The 18309-nt window shown below is 33.6% G+C and overlaps 1 protein-coding gene across 1 annotated transcript in view; it reads left to right on the top strand.

Moving 5' to 3' along the window:
• The window catches only part of Tex15 (testis expressed 15, meiosis and synapsis associated), a 58124-nt gene that overhangs the window by 31756 nt on the left and 8059 nt on the right, over positions 1–18309 (top strand). Inside the window, exons 4-7 of the mRNA XM_020152136.2 lie at positions 1088–1325; positions 4625–4771; positions 5287–5449; positions 10237–17453. Coding sequence (XP_020007725.2) covers positions 1088–1325; positions 4625–4771; positions 5287–5449; positions 10237–17453 — 7765 coding nt within the window. The remainder of the gene's footprint in view (positions 1–1087; positions 1326–4624; positions 4772–5286; positions 5450–10236; positions 17454–18309) is intronic.

Raw genomic sequence — 18309 nt, forward strand, 5'->3', positions numbered from 1 at the left:
CCTCATATCCCTCAGTCTTTATAGAATTGAAGAGTTACTTATTTGAGTATTCACTGGATTAGCTTTTTTTTTTTCTTCATGACTTTTTCCTTTGTATTCCCAACGTAGCTATTTGGTACAAGATGCCTAACTTTCAGCCTATCTTAGCTTTCAATATGTATTCTTCCTCACCAAACTTAATTTTGTCAAGTTTTTGGTTTAAAGTGAGAGGTATATGACTCTTCCTTTCATTTGAATACTTAGAGGCCACTGTAGGATTTTTTTTAATTGTCGTTCATTTGTTTTTGCGGTACTGGGAATTGATCTCCCACATACTTCTGTGAGCCACACCTCCAGCCCTTTTTTGTTCATATTTTATTTTTGAGATAAGATCTTGGTAACTTTGCCTGGTCTGGCCTCAAACTCTAATTCCTTCTTCACACTCCCAAGTAGCTGAGATTATATGTATAAGCTGCCACTCCTGGCTTGTAGGGTTAATTACCCTGATTTCAATATTTTTGTGTCTCACAGAAGAAGGCCTGAGAAAAGAGGGGAACGGCTGGTTGGCAGAACAATTAGAAGACAACATTTATTGATAAAGTTTACCATCTTAAATGCTTGTGGTTCGTGGCATATCAAAACAATTACAGAAGTAATGTTCTAGGTGACTAACCACAGATTATAATAAAGATATAATAAAAGTTTGCAATATTGAATTACCAAAACTCAGAGACACAAAGTATCAATGACATTGATAGACTTTCCCAATGCAGAGTTGCCACAGACCTTCAATTTGTAAAAAGCTTATGTGGTTCCATCCCTTTTGCTTCTTGAGAACAAAATGACAAATGCATGTAAAGCTTAAGATTTTGTATGGGAGATATTAGCATCATTCAAGAAAGGTTAGTGCTTACTATTATTGCCAGCATATACAGAATGTGGCCCATAAATCCTGGATATGTAATCTTAAATTTGATCTACAGATGCTTTTCAGACTAATTTATTATGATAGGGTAGTGATACGTTTTTTGCTTTCTAACTGTAGTAAACTGAACTATTTTATCTTCTTGAAAATTCTCATTTAACTGTATACATTATTTTGCTTTAGATCAGAGATGCGTGAGAGTGGAAGACATGGCAGAGAACTTGAGGAACACTTCTGCTTTTTAGCGCTTCCTCAGAGTGACATGGTGGAGATTTATCAGAATGGGTTAAGTACCAAAACATCGACATTGAAGATATTAGGAAATCCTCTTCTTGGAATTTATATATTTAGACATGTTGATGTTGCCTTGAATTATGCTCATAGTCGAAGTATTGCTGTAGAAAGCATTATAATTTTTAAGGTAGGTAGCATAAAACATGTGTTAACTATGGACAGTTTGCTTTAAATTGACCTGAGTATATTTTCCTTTGAAAATAAATTATTAGTATTTATTTCATTGTATAAATAATAATATTATTTTTGTTTTCATCATTTGGAATTTTCCCCTATTCTTAACTGTTTTACTTGATTGTACAGTAGAAAGCAAAATTTCCAGTAAGCAAAGGCAGACTTCATCATCATTGTCTTCCCAACTTATATCTTCTCCTGGACTAATTGTCCCTCTTTATCTCTTTGTGTCCTCCTGTAAAACACTGTAGTATAATGTTTAATAAATTCCCAACAGTTGTTTTTAGTTAATTGTATCATACCAGTGTCACTTTTTTTTTTTTGATGGTATTGGGGTTTGAACTCAGACCCTTGTGCATGCTAGCCAGCCTCTCTACCACTGAGCCACCCACCATGGCCCCAATGTCGTTTTCTTAGTTTTGATATTTGTGCCATGGTTATAATAAGATGCTGACTTAGGAAAAACTGGCTCTAGGGTAAAAACTAAACTAGGGTGTGTGTGTGTGTGTGTGTGTGTGTGTGTGAGAGAGAGAATCATACTAAAATAAAATAGCCATCATGTAAATGTATACCTTTCCTTTGGAATAAGATGCATCCATTGCCATTAGGTTTTACAAAGAATTTTTAAAGACATGTGAATGTGCTTATGTAATTGTGTTAAATGTTTAAAAAACATTAAAATTTAAAATACATGGGGTGATCAAGTTAAGACCAGAAAAAATGCACTCAGTTGTTACCAGAGAAAAACTTTGGGACTGGAGATGTAGCTCAGTAGTAGAGCAGTTGCCTAGCATGCATGAGGCCCTGGGTTCAATCCCCAGTACCACAAAAAAAAAAATCATGAGTTCTTTCTAGTTTTCCAAATATGATGTAATAAATGCATAAGTATGTCTTATTATCTTCTTTATTGTGGTAAAAGACATATACAGATTTTATTGTCTTACCAGTTTTAAGTGTACAATCCAGTGTACATAATGTAAGGGAATAATGTATTAAAATTATTAGTATGTTTCTGGACATAATATATAAAAGTGTAATTTTGTGACATCAACAACTAAAGGAGACAGAGCTCTTCAAGGAGAGCTTTTATATGTTATTGAAATTAAACTAGAGTAAATTCAACTAATAGTATTATACCTTTAGGATCTTAAAAAATCTATGTAAATACCCCCAGAATCTGAAAAACTGAAAAAATCTGAAGCACTTCTGGGCACAGCATTTTGGATAAGGGATACTCAACCTGTATTGGACACAAGGGACAAAGAGCTATAAAAGCATACAGGAAACAAATAGCAAAATGATAGTAATTAATCTCCCAAATTACTGGGGCTATAAACCCATGCTGTAATACCCTTTTGGCTGGTTGCATAGAATTCCACTGTATACCTCTACCATGAATTTGCCTCACAGTTTGAGGTTTGTTTTTTGAGATAGGGTCTCATTATGTAGCCCATGCTGGCCTCAAACTCATAATCCTTCTGCCTCCAACTCCCAGGTCCTGGGATTACAGGTGTATGCCACCATACCCAGCTTTAATGTTTGTATATAAGTTGGTTTTTGGTTTGTTTGGCTTTTGCACTTCGGTCATACTTATAAATATATTTTTACACATATGTATGATAATATGCTAAGAATTTTTGTATGTGTGCTAGGGATTGAACTCAGGGAACTAAGCAAATGTTCTGCTTGTCCTTGAGCCGACATCTTGGTTCATATTTCCTAAGAATTCATTGGTTTATTCATAGGAGTCAAATTAATGTACAGGTATTTTTACAGTTTTTGCTATGTAGTGCGTAGTTACCCCAAAAAAAGTTTTACTAGTTGACATTTCCGTCCACAGTATGTGAGAATGCCTGTTATCTCACACTAAACCAACATATTATACCCTTAAAAAAATCTTTGCCAGTCTAATATGTGATAATTAGTTTATCATTATTGGTTTAATTTTTGGTCTTTATTGTGATTGTTTCTAAGTTTGAACTTTCTGTTACATATGTATTTTGACTATTTTTATTTAGTTAATCGCCTATTAAAACTCCTTGTCCATTTCATTGGTTTTTTTATTTTTTATTTATGTTTGATTTGTGAACATTACCAATTGATTAAAGCATCTCTTGAGAGATAGGATTTTCTCTGTATAATGTTAACACTTCATGTTTTTATTTCTAGTAAACTTTACTTGAAATAATTTTAGATTTACAGAAAAGTTACAAACATAGAACAGAGAGTTCTATGTACAGTTCACTCAGATTTCCCCTGATTTTAGTAAACATTTTGTGTAAATGTTGTGTCAAAAACTAAGAACTAAAATTTATACAACACTGTTAGCTACATAACAGACTTTATTTGCTTTTGCCAGTTTTTCTATGCATGTTTCTTTCTTTTTCAGAATCCAGTCTAGTGTTCCACATTACATTTTGTATTGTTTTTTGAATGAATGTAGTAGGCTATTGAAAACACTAGTAATAGAACTGCTGCCTATATATAAAATGTGTACCTTCAGTGATATTCTTTGCACTTTCTTCCAGCTCACCTTTTGTCAATTATGTTCATGGTTTGGACTTTTTTAAATTTCATATTTATTTGTTTTTGATATATAAAAGTTTTAGAATTACTACATACTGAAGTATGCATGTTTTTGATTCATGGTTTCTTAGAAAAGACTACTTTGATTTTAGATAAATACTTGCTTATATTTCTTTCACAGTATTTTATTGTGTTTTTAATACTTAAATATTTCTTTGATATTTATTTTGGTTTACAGATTTCAAAAAGAATTTAATTTTTTCAGTTGTCCTCTACTATTTATTATATAATCTCTTCACTTCTATTAAATGGTACATTCAATAACATACTATATTTTTAGTACATTGATAGACTGACTTCTGGGCTTTTAATTCTGTTCATTTGTTTCCTCTGCCTTTTCTGATATTAAAGAGTGTTCTGATGTCTGGAATTGATACTCACCTGTCCTGTTCTATTCTCTATTTCTAACCCAAATTTTAAAATTATTTTAAAATAATTTGTGTAGTCTTCCATATAAATTTTTACACTAAAATTCATTTGTAAAAGTAAATTTTGTGGAAATTCTATTAGATTTACTGTAGTCTTAAAGTTTAATTTAGGGGAGAATTGATACAAGTACCATATGAAATCATCTCATTCATCTGGGATATGGATTAACAGTGGTAGCCTTACTTTACTATTTGAAGCCTGAGGTTTAAAAGTGTTCTGGTATATTTTTATTTTTAGGTTCTCTTTGGGAAAGTGAAGAAAATTCAGCCTTCTGTGGATAAAAACAAAGTTTCTTTGGATCCTTCTCCTAATTTTGATTGCCATATGTCAAGAAGTACACCTTCTCTAAAAGATTCCACTGAGCTCCAAGCCTACAGTTCAGTGGTATGTTAGCATTAGGGTTCATTTGATGGCTTGAAAGTCACATATTTAGTTATAATGACTTTTTATTTAGAGATTCCATAGATTAATTCCTGACTTGGAAAATACCAGCTTCTCTTTCAAACAAGACTTCACATCAAGGTGATTATAATGAATGTACATTTTTAAAGTGATGGGAGTAAACTGTGAATGTTTCACCATGAAAAATGATGGTGAAGTGACAGATACATTTTAATTAGCTTCATTTAATCGTCATATGTATGTCAGAACATCACATTGCATTCCATAAATACATACAATTATGGTTCAGCATTTAAAATAAAGCTGCTGATATTTAGAAACAATATCATTGATTCTTTGTTCTTTGGACAAGGAGCAAAGAAAAAGTACATAGGTTGACCAAGTAAGTGAAATAGCAATTTTTTAACGTTTGCTTAAATACTTTGTAGATCTGAAATTTTCTATAGAATATTAAGTTATTCTAACTGCCAAAATTATTTTTCTTTCTTATCTTTCAGGTATACTTCTATGAATATGATGTCTTTTCAAAGCCGGTAGATAAACCTAGGCAGTGTCTCCCATATGCAGTAATAACAGTAAAATTTATTGGTCAAAAAGTAGATAATGGACACCTTATGACATCTTTGAGATTGCTCTCGACAGGATTTCCTAAGAGGCCTGGTAAGATACATATATTTTTCGACTTCAGTAATATTTGTATTGGTCTTAAAATTTCTGAATCTCTAGGCAAAATAGTTGTGTTTTACCTGTTTTCTATTTTGCATATGTTTTTATGCAGATGTATCATATGCATATGTTTTTACTTCTTTTGCTCAGTATATGTTTGTGTAATTCTTATTGATATGTATAACAACAACTTGATCATTTTCATAAATGGATAGTGAGTATTCCATTGTGTGGCTTTGGACTATTCTGGAAATATTTAGGTACTTTTCTGTTTCTTCTTATTCCACATTGCTATTTTACACATTTATATAAGGACCTCAGTGCATGTATGCTTAAGTTTTTATGTAGAGTATGTATTAGCACCAGGAATCAAAGATGATGTCAAGATGGTTTTCCAAAGTCGATTGCATCAGGTTACATAATCATTCCACATCCTTGCCAACACATATTATCCTTTTTGAAAAATTTTGTGTATGCTAGTCTAATGCCTATGCTATGTTAGATCATTGTGGTTTTAGTTTGAATTTTTTTAATGTTTTTGGCAGTACTGGGGTTTGGACTCAGGGCTTCATGCTTGTTAGGCAAGTTTCTACCACTTTTGAACTATGCCCCCAGGAGTTTGTGCTTTAATTATTTTTCAGGTAGAGGCTAAGTTTTTTGCTCAGGTTGGCCTAGACCACGCTCGTACTGTGTTAAGTGAAGTCTTGCTAACTTTTTGACCATGCTGGCCTCTAACAGCAAACCCTCCCAATCTTTGCCTTCCCATGTATCTGAGATTACAGGCCTGAGCCACCACGTCAAGCTGAATTTTCCTAATTTTTAGTAAGGCTGAGGATCTTTACATCTTTGTAATACTTAATCTGTCAGACTTATTCCTATTTTGTGCCGTGTAGTAAGTGTAGCATTTCACTGCATCTTTGTATTTGACTTTTGCCTAAGTACTAAAGAAGTTGGATCTTTCGATAGGTGTATTGACCATTTGAGTTGACCATTCTTGGTCAGATCTTCTACTTGTTTTTTCTAATTGAGCTATTTTATTTTATTGATATGTGGTAGTTCTTTTTGTGACGTTTTTAATGTAAAGCTTTTTTATTAGTGTATATTAATTGTAATTTTAATTGTACAAAGGGTTTTTCACTATGGTATTTCACACATGTATATATTATACTTTGATCAGATTAACCCACTCTGTTGCTCTTTTCTCTGTCCCCATGCCTCCTGTTTTTTAACAGCTTTCAGTGAGTTTCCTTATATCATCCTCATATATGCGCACAATGTATTTCTTTTTTTTATTTTAATAACTTTATTCAAGTATAAAACATACCATGTAACTCACCCATTGAAAGTGTACAATTCAATTAATTTTGATACACATAACAACCAACATAATCAGTTATGTAATGCTTTGATTACCCCTCACAAAAACCCTGTACCCATTAGTGATCACTCTCCATTCTCCCCTGACCCACCCCCTCCCAACTCTAAGCAGTCATTATCTACTATCTTTCTCTCTAGATTTGCCTATCCTGGACATTACATAAGAAAGGAATCTCATAATATGTGGTCTTTTGTGACTGACTTCTTTCATTTATAATTTTTTCCATGTCACTTGGTTACTTTTTTATCAACTAGTATTCCATTGTATATACACATTTTGTTAATCCTCAGTTGATGGACTTTTGGATAGTTTCCACTTTTTGTTATTATGAATAATTGCTTCTATTAATATTATGAACAGGTTTTTTAGTGAATATTTTTTTTCACCACTTCTGGGTATGCACTCAGTAGTAGAATTGTTGGGTAACTTTATATTTGACATTTTGAGAACCTTCCAAACTATTTATAAAAGCACTGCATCATTCTACATTTCCAATGGCAACCAACATATGAGGTTTCCAGTTTCTCCATGTCCTGACAAACATTTGTTATTATCTGTCTTTTTTATCATAACCATCATAATGGACATGAAGTAATACCGTAGTTTTGATTTACATTTCCTAATGACTCCTGATGTTGACCATCTCTTCTTGTTCTTACTACTTTTATAGCTCCTTTGGGAGAATAACTATTTAATACTTTTCCGATTTTACAATTAGGTTGTCTTAGTGCATTTTAAGAATTCTTTACATATTCTGAATAAAAGCGCTTTATCATGTATCTATGATTTTGTTTTCTCCTTTTACATGGTTTTTCTTTTCACTTTTTTCTTTTTTTTTTTAATTATTGTAGTGCTGGGTGGGGGTACATGGTAGCGTTTATAAAGGTTCTTACAATGTATCAAATATATCATACTTGAATTTACCTCCTCCATAGCTCTCTTTCATTCTCTGTCCCCTAATGATACCTGGGAAGTTTCACCAGGTATCATTTTTTCATTTACATACATGCGTATACATTATTTGCACCATATTCACTCTCCTACTCCTTTCCCTGCCACTTCCCTCCTCCCACCACTGCCACCCCCTCCCATCCTGGGCAGAACCTGTTCTGCCCTCCTGTTCTTCAATTTTGTAAAAGAAAAAATATAAAACATAATTAAAGAAACATGGTGTTTTTGCTAGTTTGAGATAAAGATAGCTACACAAGGAGATTCCTTATGTTATTTCCATGCATATATGTATTACAACCTCAAAGAATTCACCTCTTCCAGTTCTCTTCACTCTTCCCTAGTCCCCTTCATGGTGGCCCCAGCCAGTTTAAGATTTCTATATTCATTCCTGCACAGTGAGCACATCAGTCACATTCAAGTTTTTGGTTTCCTTTCTTTTTTTTTTTTTTTTTTTTCAGTGGTACTAGGGCTTTGAACTCAGGCCTTCCCACTTGCAAGGCAGGTACTCTACTGCTTGAGCTACACCTCCAATCAAGTTTTTGGTTTTCTTCCCTTGCCCTATCCCTCCTGTGCACAGCCTCTCCTTAGTGTGACCCATGTCCCATAACATTGCTGCATTTGTTTTAGGTCTGTAATCTGCATATAAGGAAGAACATGCAGCTCTTGGCCTTCTGAGCCTAACTAACTTTACTTAAGATAATGTTCTCCAGTTCCATCCATTTACCTGCAAATGACAAAATTTCATTCTTCGTGTCCGAATAAAATCCATTTACACAATGTATTTTGATATTTTCCATCCTTCCTCCTCCTCCACCCCTTGTTCTCCCCAAATTGTCCCACAATTATACTCTAATACACATACACACACATTTTTAGGTATAGATTCTATATATGAGAAAAAAATATGGAAGTTGAAGTGCATCTAGGCTGATTCCAGAGCTTGGCTATTGTGAATATTGGGTAAACGTGCAATAGACATGGGTGTGCAGGTATCTCTATTATATCCTGACTTACATTCCTTCAGTGTATGCCTAAGAGTGGTATGTCCAGATCATATAGTACTTCTATTTTTAGTTTTACGAAAGTCTCCATACTGATTTCCATAGTGGCTGCATTAATTTACATTCCCACCAACAGTGTATGAGGGTTCCTTTCTAACCCCTACATCCTCACCAGCATTTTTTGTTGTTGCGTTCTTGATTATAGCCATTCTGACTGGGGTGAGATGGAATTTCAGTATCATTTGATTTACATTTCCTTATGGCTAGAGATATTGAACATTTCTTCATGTACATATTGGCTATTTATACTACTTCTTTTGAGAATTGTCCAATTCTTTTGCCCACTTGTTAATTGGGTTGTTGGTACTTTTGGAGTTCAGTTTTTTGAGCTCCTTACATATTCCCTTGTCAGATGAATAGCTGGCAAAGATTTTTCTCCCATTCTTTCAGTTATCTCTTAATTCTAGTGACTGTTTCCTTTGCTCTGCAGAAGCTTTTTAGTTTGATGCAGTGCTGTTTGTTAAGTCTTGCTTTTATTTGCTGAGTTATGGACTTCACTTCAGGAAGTTTTTGCCTATGCCTCCTATATCTTCCACTGTTTCCTGTTTTTGTCCTACAGTGGTTTCAGAGTTTCAGGTTTTATATTAAAGTGGATGTTTTCAATACTGAGGTTTGGACTTAGGGCCTCACGCTGTACTAGTCAGACACTAGTACTTGAGCTATGCCACCCACACCATCAGCACTTATATTAAGGTCTTTGACTCACTTTGGGTTGATTTTTTTACAGGGCTTTATTATATTGTGTCTTCTAATCTATTAGTGCTGTATTTATGTTCACTTTAGTTCTAACATATTTTAATTTTGTAATTTTCTCTACAAAGTCATGTGTCTTTTATTTTTAATTATTTTATACTATTTTAAATACGTTTTTAAGTTTTATTTTCTGTTTATTGTTGGCATATGTTAATTCTTAAAAGCATAAAATTGCTTTTTTGTTTATTCACAAATATATGCAACCATCATCACACAGTTTTAAAAGATTGAAGTGTTTTAAAAGACTGTACCCTTTAAAAGCCATCACATCTGTTTCCTTTTGTATCTCCTAGCCCTAACCACTAGCATATTCATTTGCTTATTAGGGGCATTTCGCTGCTTGACCCACACCTCCAGACCAGTACTTTTATTATCAGAATTCATTTTTATATCAAATAGTTTTTTCACAAGGTTCCTTGGAAAGGGTTGAGTTTCACATTGTATCATTTATATTTTAATTGATTTGTTAATCATTCTCATCTCTTTGCTTTCTGCTGAGAACACATTTTTTAATCACCATTGGACTATTATATGAATTTCCAATTAAAATTACTCATGACATAGTTTTATTATGAGATTTATCTGTAGAAACATTTTTCTTTGTATTTTTCTCACTTTCTTTTTCTTACTTTCCACAGAAAGAACATGCTCTCTGAATAACTGTACAGTGGCCAAAAGAATTGGAAAAGGAAAAGATGCTACTGTCATCTTTGAGCATTTCAGGAAACCTGTAGATCCATTTGTTCAGGAAAACTTTTTATGCAATACACAGAATTCAGAGATAAATCCTTCCAACTCTGATATTTCTAATTCGTATGGAAATATGCAAAATGGAAACACTTTTACAGTTGATACATACAGTAGACAGACAGAGAAGAATTCAGCAGAAATTAGAGACACTTCTCAAGAACATGCACATGAATCAGGTCTTTCTTCTATGCCCAGTGATAACAGAGAGAGTGGTAATGGTGACCTTTTGTTAAATTTGACATATCTTAAAAGTATTTTAAACAGTATTTCTGCTGCTTTTCCCTCTCAAAACAATATTGGATCAAGTACAGTTATCACTTCAAAACTCATCAAAGACCCAAGACTGACAAAGAGAGAAGAAAGTATGGGAAAACAGAATAATATTACATTTGATAAAAGTTTAGATCATGTTAATTCAGAAATAAACCTATCATCTGTGACAACCACTTCTGCTTCATCTGAAGTTGTCCCTAATGGTCGTACTACTCTTAGCAATTGTTTGGATGCCCCTTGCTTCAAATGTTCTTTAGAAGATTCACAATCTCAGACGCACAACATGGTCTCAAAGGACTATCATTGTTCAGCACCCTATAAGATTACCATGGCAGGACAATATAAGGACCAAGGCAGTTTTTCCTTCCCAATTTGTTTGTCAAATGTTGTTTCAGAAGTTGGGAGTTCAAAGCACAGCAAGGGAAGTACCCAGAGAGTTCAAGAGAGAAGCAACATCCCACTTTCAACTAACAAATACAGTGAACCACATAACTCTTATGAATCAGAGAATACTTGCACAAAAGAGTCCAAGAGTCACATCTGTCAGGAATCGCTGTCTTCCCATTTAAAAACTGTATATCAGGTGAGTCACAAAATGTCTACAGTTTTCCCACTCCAACAGAAAGGATGCACAGATGAATACAGTCAACATACTGGAAAAATGAGAACCTTCATTGACTCAGAAGACAGTTTCAAACATAGAGGAAAGCAAACTTGTTGGGAAGAAACTGATAATTATTTTACTAATAAAACAGAAATCTGTCCAATTGATAATTGCATTTCATTGCACCAAGAATACAAAGAGGGTAATCTTGATTCTTTCAGGGAAAACTATGAAAAGATATTAATAACTGAAGCATTAGAAATGCCAAAATCTCCCACCTCTGCCACAAAGGATAATGATGAGTTAGATCACCTAGCACTGGAATTAGAAAGTAATCATACTCCAAGTATAGAGTGTCTTTCAGAAAAGCATCCTCAACACTCTTTGAAGTCTGAAGATAGCATTCATACAAGTTTCGCCATCACTCAAAAGCTAATGGAACTGAAACTGGGAAAGACAAGTCAGAATTGTGTTAACATTATAACTGATCCTTTACAAGAAGCAAAAGACATTCCTCAGACTGAAGAACTACTCATTGTTTCATCTGCTGTTGAAACTGCTCTTAACAATTCAAATTGCAGCTTAACTAAAGAATACATGTTTTTCCAGAAGAGAAATGAAAGTGATCCAGTATCAAAGAACATTCAAAAAGACTGCAAAGAAACTCCTCATGTTGAAGATGAAGGCCAGCATCACATTCTGCTTTGTGATGGAAAGCTGAATAATGATATGTACCTGAATATTAATTTAAAAGAGCAAGGAGAAAACAATAAAGAAAATCAAAATGAGGCTAAAGAGGAAGATAGTGTTTCATCTCCAGAAAACATAGAGAATGTATATGGAAGTGAGAAGCAGGGTTTTCATACGAACATTTTCACCAATATAGATGAAAGGGAGAATAAAAATCACAAAGTAGAAACTCTGAGTTCTGAAGAATTTTCTACTACATTTAACTTGATTTGGGAAGAAAAAGATACAGCAACAATAAATGCATCATTAAAAAGTGAAGATACTGTTACTGCCACAAAACAAGATGCCCAAAATACTGAACGAAGTGCAGAACATTTGGTTTCCACATTTCCTGATATTGCAGATCCTTCAGTAAGTGTAACCTCAAACACTGTAGGACAGGTAGCCAGTACTGCTGTGCCTACATTAAGTAGAAATCATGAAGACCATCAAAGACTCCAGTTTAAAGAAGTTTGTTGTTCTGAGAGTCTAGGTTTTGATTTGTTATTAAAACATAAGGTTTCTGATTTGGGAATTGATACAGGTAAAAATAAATTGCAAGACTCATTTCATCCATCAGTGAATGAGAACTCAGATCTTCAAAGTTCTGAATTGGAAAATGAGATTGAAGTAGAATCAGAACAGTGTGATGGTGTTCTATTTCAACAAGATACAGATAACCATAAAAATGATCTTTATGAAGAGTTTGAGGCCTCATATGAGGCTCTGAAGGCTCGTATTGATTGGGAAGGTTTATTTGGAAGCAGTAGTGAAGAGGTGGAAGCTTTGGGAAGCTTCACAAGACGGGAGAATAGTGATCAACATTACTCTAAACAAAATAGTTTTATTTATTCCTCTATACAAAAAAATAAAACTGAGCCCCTACACCCAATTCAACTTCCAGATCTACAAATTACAATTACTAATGTATTTAGGCCAAGATTAAGCCCTTCTGATAATTCTCTTGCAGTGAAAGATAATTATTACAAACATACAACTGAATCCACAAAACCAGAAATAGATGAGGAAAGGGAAGCTCCAGCATTTCAAATTTATTCCCAATCTTCTGGTAAAAATTCAGATTATCCATATGAATATAAATTGGGCAATTCCATGCAAGATTCAGGACTTGTGAGCAAATCTGAATTCTCCCATTTTTCTGACTTGAGTCATAATATACATGTGAATCATATGTCTGAAAAACCAAACAGTGAATCTTTGTCTACTGAACCTTCTAACATCGCAATAATAAATGATGAGAAAAAATTTTTCTCTACAAAATCAAAAAAAACTGACTTTACTAATACTAAAAGTAAAAATGACATGGAATCAAGAATTAGCAAAAGAAAGCCACACACATCTTTTAGGGATCAGAACGTATCACATAAAGATTTAAGACAGCATGAAATTTGTGGGAAGAAGGGGAAGCTAACCAGTCAAGACTCATCTGAACATTTTTCTTCATTATCCCAAGGACGTATTAAAACATTTTCACAATCAGAAAGGCACATTAGGGATGTCCTTGATATTCTAAATAGCGAAGCATCTTTGTGTAAAAGCAGACGTCTTTCCAGAAAACTGGACAGAGCTGTTCTTCATTTAAAAAAAGCTCATAGAAGAGTTCATACATCTTTGCAGCTTATAGCTAAAGTAGGAGAAAAAAGAAAGGGCCCATTACCAAAAGCATATGCAATAATATGCAATAGTTTCTGGGAAAGTTGTGACCTTGAAGGTTATAATTCTGTATCTGAAAGAAGATATTACTCTATTAAGCATTTTTTGTCCAAAAGAAAATATGACCAACAGACTGAAAAACAGCCTTTAGAATCTGATAATGATAAATCATTGGCCCAGGTGTCAAAGCACAGGTCTTATAAAACAAATGGAGACAGAATCACAAAGTGCCTTTCCAAGGAAAGTATGGCCAGCAGTGTCTCCAGAAGTCACACCACTATTCACATGAATGAATTTTGTGATCAAGAACAACATCCTGAATCACAGAGTACAAGTCAATCAGAATATGGTAGTGTGAGAAATGCAAGATTGTCAGAACTTCAATACTTCTCTGGAAAAACTGGATGTCTCCTTTACCAAGATAAGAACCTAACTGAAGAAGAACATACTGATACAAAGTTATCTAACAGTAAATATGAAAAGCTTGAGAACCATTCACCACATAATAATAGAAAGGATGCAACAAAAAAAAATAATTCTGAAACTAATGCAGTAAGAACTTTAGTATCTTTAAGTTGCATAAAAGAAAACAATGAAATTTATAGTACCTACAAAAATTATGATGCAAATTGTATAACTCACAAAAAGGTGAAAACTGACATACTTATTTCAGTCTTAGAATCAAACATGAAGCACTTCTTAAATGCTGATATCTACAACCAAGATGAACTTTTTATATCTGGTTATAAAAGAAACATGGAAGTATTCTTCCCTATAGTACAGTGGACCACTCCTGTGAGAGACCCATTAAATCTGACTTTGATAGCAAGGAAAAAGTACAGTATTCCTGAGTTGTTACCAACCATTCCAGTGACAGATAGTGAGAAAGAATCTTCAAAGTCTTACTTGGAGAAGGAGAGAATTTTTGCTACAGATTCTTTTGCAACATTCTCTGCTGTATTGCACTGTCAGCAGACATCTGATGGAAAGAAGATTCTAAAGACAGAGCAATGCTCTTTGCATAATTGTTTCCATATAGATAAGAATGAAACAGATGTCACTGAACATTCTGAATTGGATCTAACATCAACAATTGAAGCAAGTAAAAGCTATGGGAAAAGCACATTGAAGAAATTACCTTCCATTGGTACTTCTCTGCTCTTAAAAGATAATGTAAACAGTTCTTCAAAAAGACGTATTGCAAATAAAGACACTCAGGTCAGAAAAATTAGGAAAATTGAACAAACAGAAAAGGCAAAAAGTTCAGTTTACAAAAACAGCATAATTGAAGGATCAACGGTTAAGATTGAGTACAAAAACAAGAAGAACAAGATCCTAAAAGATGAATTCTCCAATGAAAATATGAAAACAATTAAAAGTAACTTGATCAGTTCTCATCCAAGCATTAAAAATACAACTCCACAGGCAATCTCTTTGAATAATGTAGTTTCTAGTGGCCTTAACAAAGAAAGAAAGAAAGAAAGGAAGATTAAAGTCAGTAATGACCCTCAGTCTCACTGTATTTCCAAACCAAGCATTCTAAGATTTAATCATATTCCTATTCTACATGCCTACTCTGAAAACTCTAACATCACTATTCTTCAGGAGAAACCTACATCTTACATGAGTGAATTAAAAGAAAAACATTGCTCAGCTAATCATGCAGCTCTTATAGCAAAGCTGTCTCAAATATTGCAGAGGGCAGATGAAGCATCATCTTTACAGATACTAGAGGAAGAAACTAGGATTTGTCGAAATATTCTCCCTCTATTTGTTGAAGCTTTTGAAAGAAAGCAAGAATGTTCACTTAAACAAATTCTGATTTCAAGAGAATTGTTGGTAGAACAAAACTTGTGGAATAATTGCAAGCACAAATTAAAACCATGTGCTGTTGACACTTTGGTAGAACTTCAAATGGTGATGGAAACTATTCAGTTCATTGAAAACAAAAAAAGGCTGTTAGAAGGTGAACCAACATTCCGAAGTTTGCTTTGGTATGATGAGACATTATACAGTGAGCTGCTTAGTAGACCACATGGATATCAACTGCAATCCAATTTCTATCCCGCTTTTCAAGGAAGATTAAAATATAATGCATTCTTTGAGTTGCAGAATTATCATAATCAATTAGTTGAATTGTTTGCAGAAACAAAAAGAGAAAATAACTCGTACTATGCATTCTTAAAATATAAACGACAAATTAATGAATGTGAAGCCATAATGAAGCACTGTTCTGATTGCTTTGATTTTTCTCTTTCTGTTCCATTTACTTGTGGAGTTAACCTTGGAGATAGCTTAGGAGACCTAGAAACCTTAAGAAAAACTACTTTAAAGCTGATTGGTGCACAGGAGGACTCTCCTAAAGTTCATTCATATTCAGGAAAACAAGACCATTTCTGGATTATCATAGAAATGATCTCCTCAAAAGTTAATTTTATTAAAATCAATGAGGAAATAAACATTAAAATCTCTCTCTATGGTCTGGAACATATCTGTTTTGATGCTGCAAAAAATCTTGTTTGGAAAGAGAAAAGATACTCTCTCAACAAAACATACTCACAAAAGAACAAAGAAATGCTACTCAAAATTAATGAATATGCTTTTTCTAAGTTGCAGAAGATATATGATACCTTGTCTAAGGACTTAAACAATGAACAAACTTCCAATATTGAACTTGAGGAAGATACTATGATTGCTTCCAGAAAGTCAGATTATCTAATAAGCCTAGAAAACTGTACACTCAACAATACTTTACTCTCACACCCAAATATTTGTTGCATTAGTGAAATATTAGATCAAGCTGAATTTGCAGATTTAAAAAAATTACAGGAACTCACTTTGAGATGTACAGATCACTTAGAAATTTTAAAAAAATACTTTCAAATGCTGCAAGAAGATAGCATAGATAATATTTTTATTACAGAAGAAAATGTTTTAGATGTGCTGAAAAATGACAAACGTGGGGCTGTAATTTTAAAGCCTGCCGCAACTGAAACATACATTGAAATTGTCATGCTCTCAGAAACAGTTCACTTTCTTAAAAACTCAATGGCAAAGAAACTAGATAATCAGAGATTTCGTGGTATGCTTTGGTTTGATTTGTCACTTCTTCCTGAACTGGTTCACTGCCAAGAAAAAATGGCTTCCTTTTCATTTCTTAATGATAACCCAACAGAATGTCTTTGGAAAGTGATAGAGACTGCTATTTCTGAACTTAAGAAAGATCTGGATATTATCTACAAATATAATGAAGCTGTTAATTGCTCATATGCTCTTCATTTATTCTCAAGAGAACTTAAAGAACTTTCAGAAATTAAAAAGCTTCTGAAGAAGTCTGAGTATTCTGTTTCTACATATATTGACTTTGTGCCTTATATAGCATCCATAAATTATGGGAATACCATGACAGAGTTAGAACACAACTACTGTCAGTTTTCTATGCTACTCAAAAATACAATGTCTGTCCCTCAGAAAGATTTAGGAAAAATGGCTCATATTATGAAAGTAATGAAAACAATTGAACATATGAAGATTATATGTGCTAAAAATGCTAAGTTAACCACTTCTTTTATCCTTTGCCAAATGCTACATAACAGAAGAAATACTTTGCAACTAAAGATAAAAGAAAAGACAAATATTCCTGTTCCAAAACTTGAGGAAAATATCAATAAACCCAATACTTCTAGGAAGACTTCTTCAATTTCAGAGTGCTTAATCAAAAACATTTCAAATTCCTCTAAAAAACGACCTATCACTGTAGACAGTTGTGAAGACAACGTTCAGGAAAAGGAGAATACTACTGTCCCCAGCTGTAAAAAGCAAAAGGTATGAATGTTTTTAAATGAATCTCTGTATTCATTTTGAGAACAAGTTACTCTTTAAGCAGAAAAGTAACTTGCAGAATGTAAAAGTTCAGAACATTTTAAATACTACCTTGCAAATTTATTTGGGTGACTAAAGTATTAGATTAGAAAATTCATATTAACTAGGAAATTATATAAATGAGATGCCTTGCAAATGTCTAGTTTTTAAGCATAATTTAGAAAACATCTTGTGGAAGAATGAATTTTAATGGTCTTTTATGGAAATGTTTATTAATATAAAAGTGGCTTATGTGAATGACCAAGTATTTGTTGAATAGCTTCTATATAACAAGTCTATGCCCAATGGAGTAAATATTAAAAACTGGCTAAAGCCCATCTACTTAGCCATTATCATCCAGATGGAAAAATAGGGCAGAGATTTCAGATGATTATCGAGGAGTTAGTAAAAATAATTATCAAGGAGTTAGTACAAATTTTATATGACATGTACAAATATTAATTCATTCTTTGCTATGACCTTAAGGTATATGCACAATTATCTTACTTAAAGGTAAGGAGGGCTGAGCATTATTTATATTTATTTTTGTCATGCTGAGGATCAAACCCAGGGCCTTACATATGCTAAGCAAGAGCTCTTCCTCTGAACTGTCTTCAGCCAGTTCCACTTTGGGAGTGAGGAGGGTAAAGAAGGTTGTTGCAAACTGAAGATGGGGCTCAAGTGGTAGAACACCAGCTTTGTGAGCATGCAGCCCTGAGTTCAAACTCCAGTCCCACCCCACCCCACCCCGCCCCCAAAAAAGAAGGTTGTTGAAAGGAATGAGAATGTAACTCAACTCAGTACTTAGCATGCTTGAGGC

This window comes from Castor canadensis, chromosome 14, assembly GCF_047511655.1.
Source record: "Castor canadensis chromosome 14, mCasCan1.hap1v2, whole genome shotgun sequence".
NCBI classification, from domain to species: Eukaryota; Metazoa; Chordata; class Mammalia; order Rodentia; family Castoridae; genus Castor; species Castor canadensis.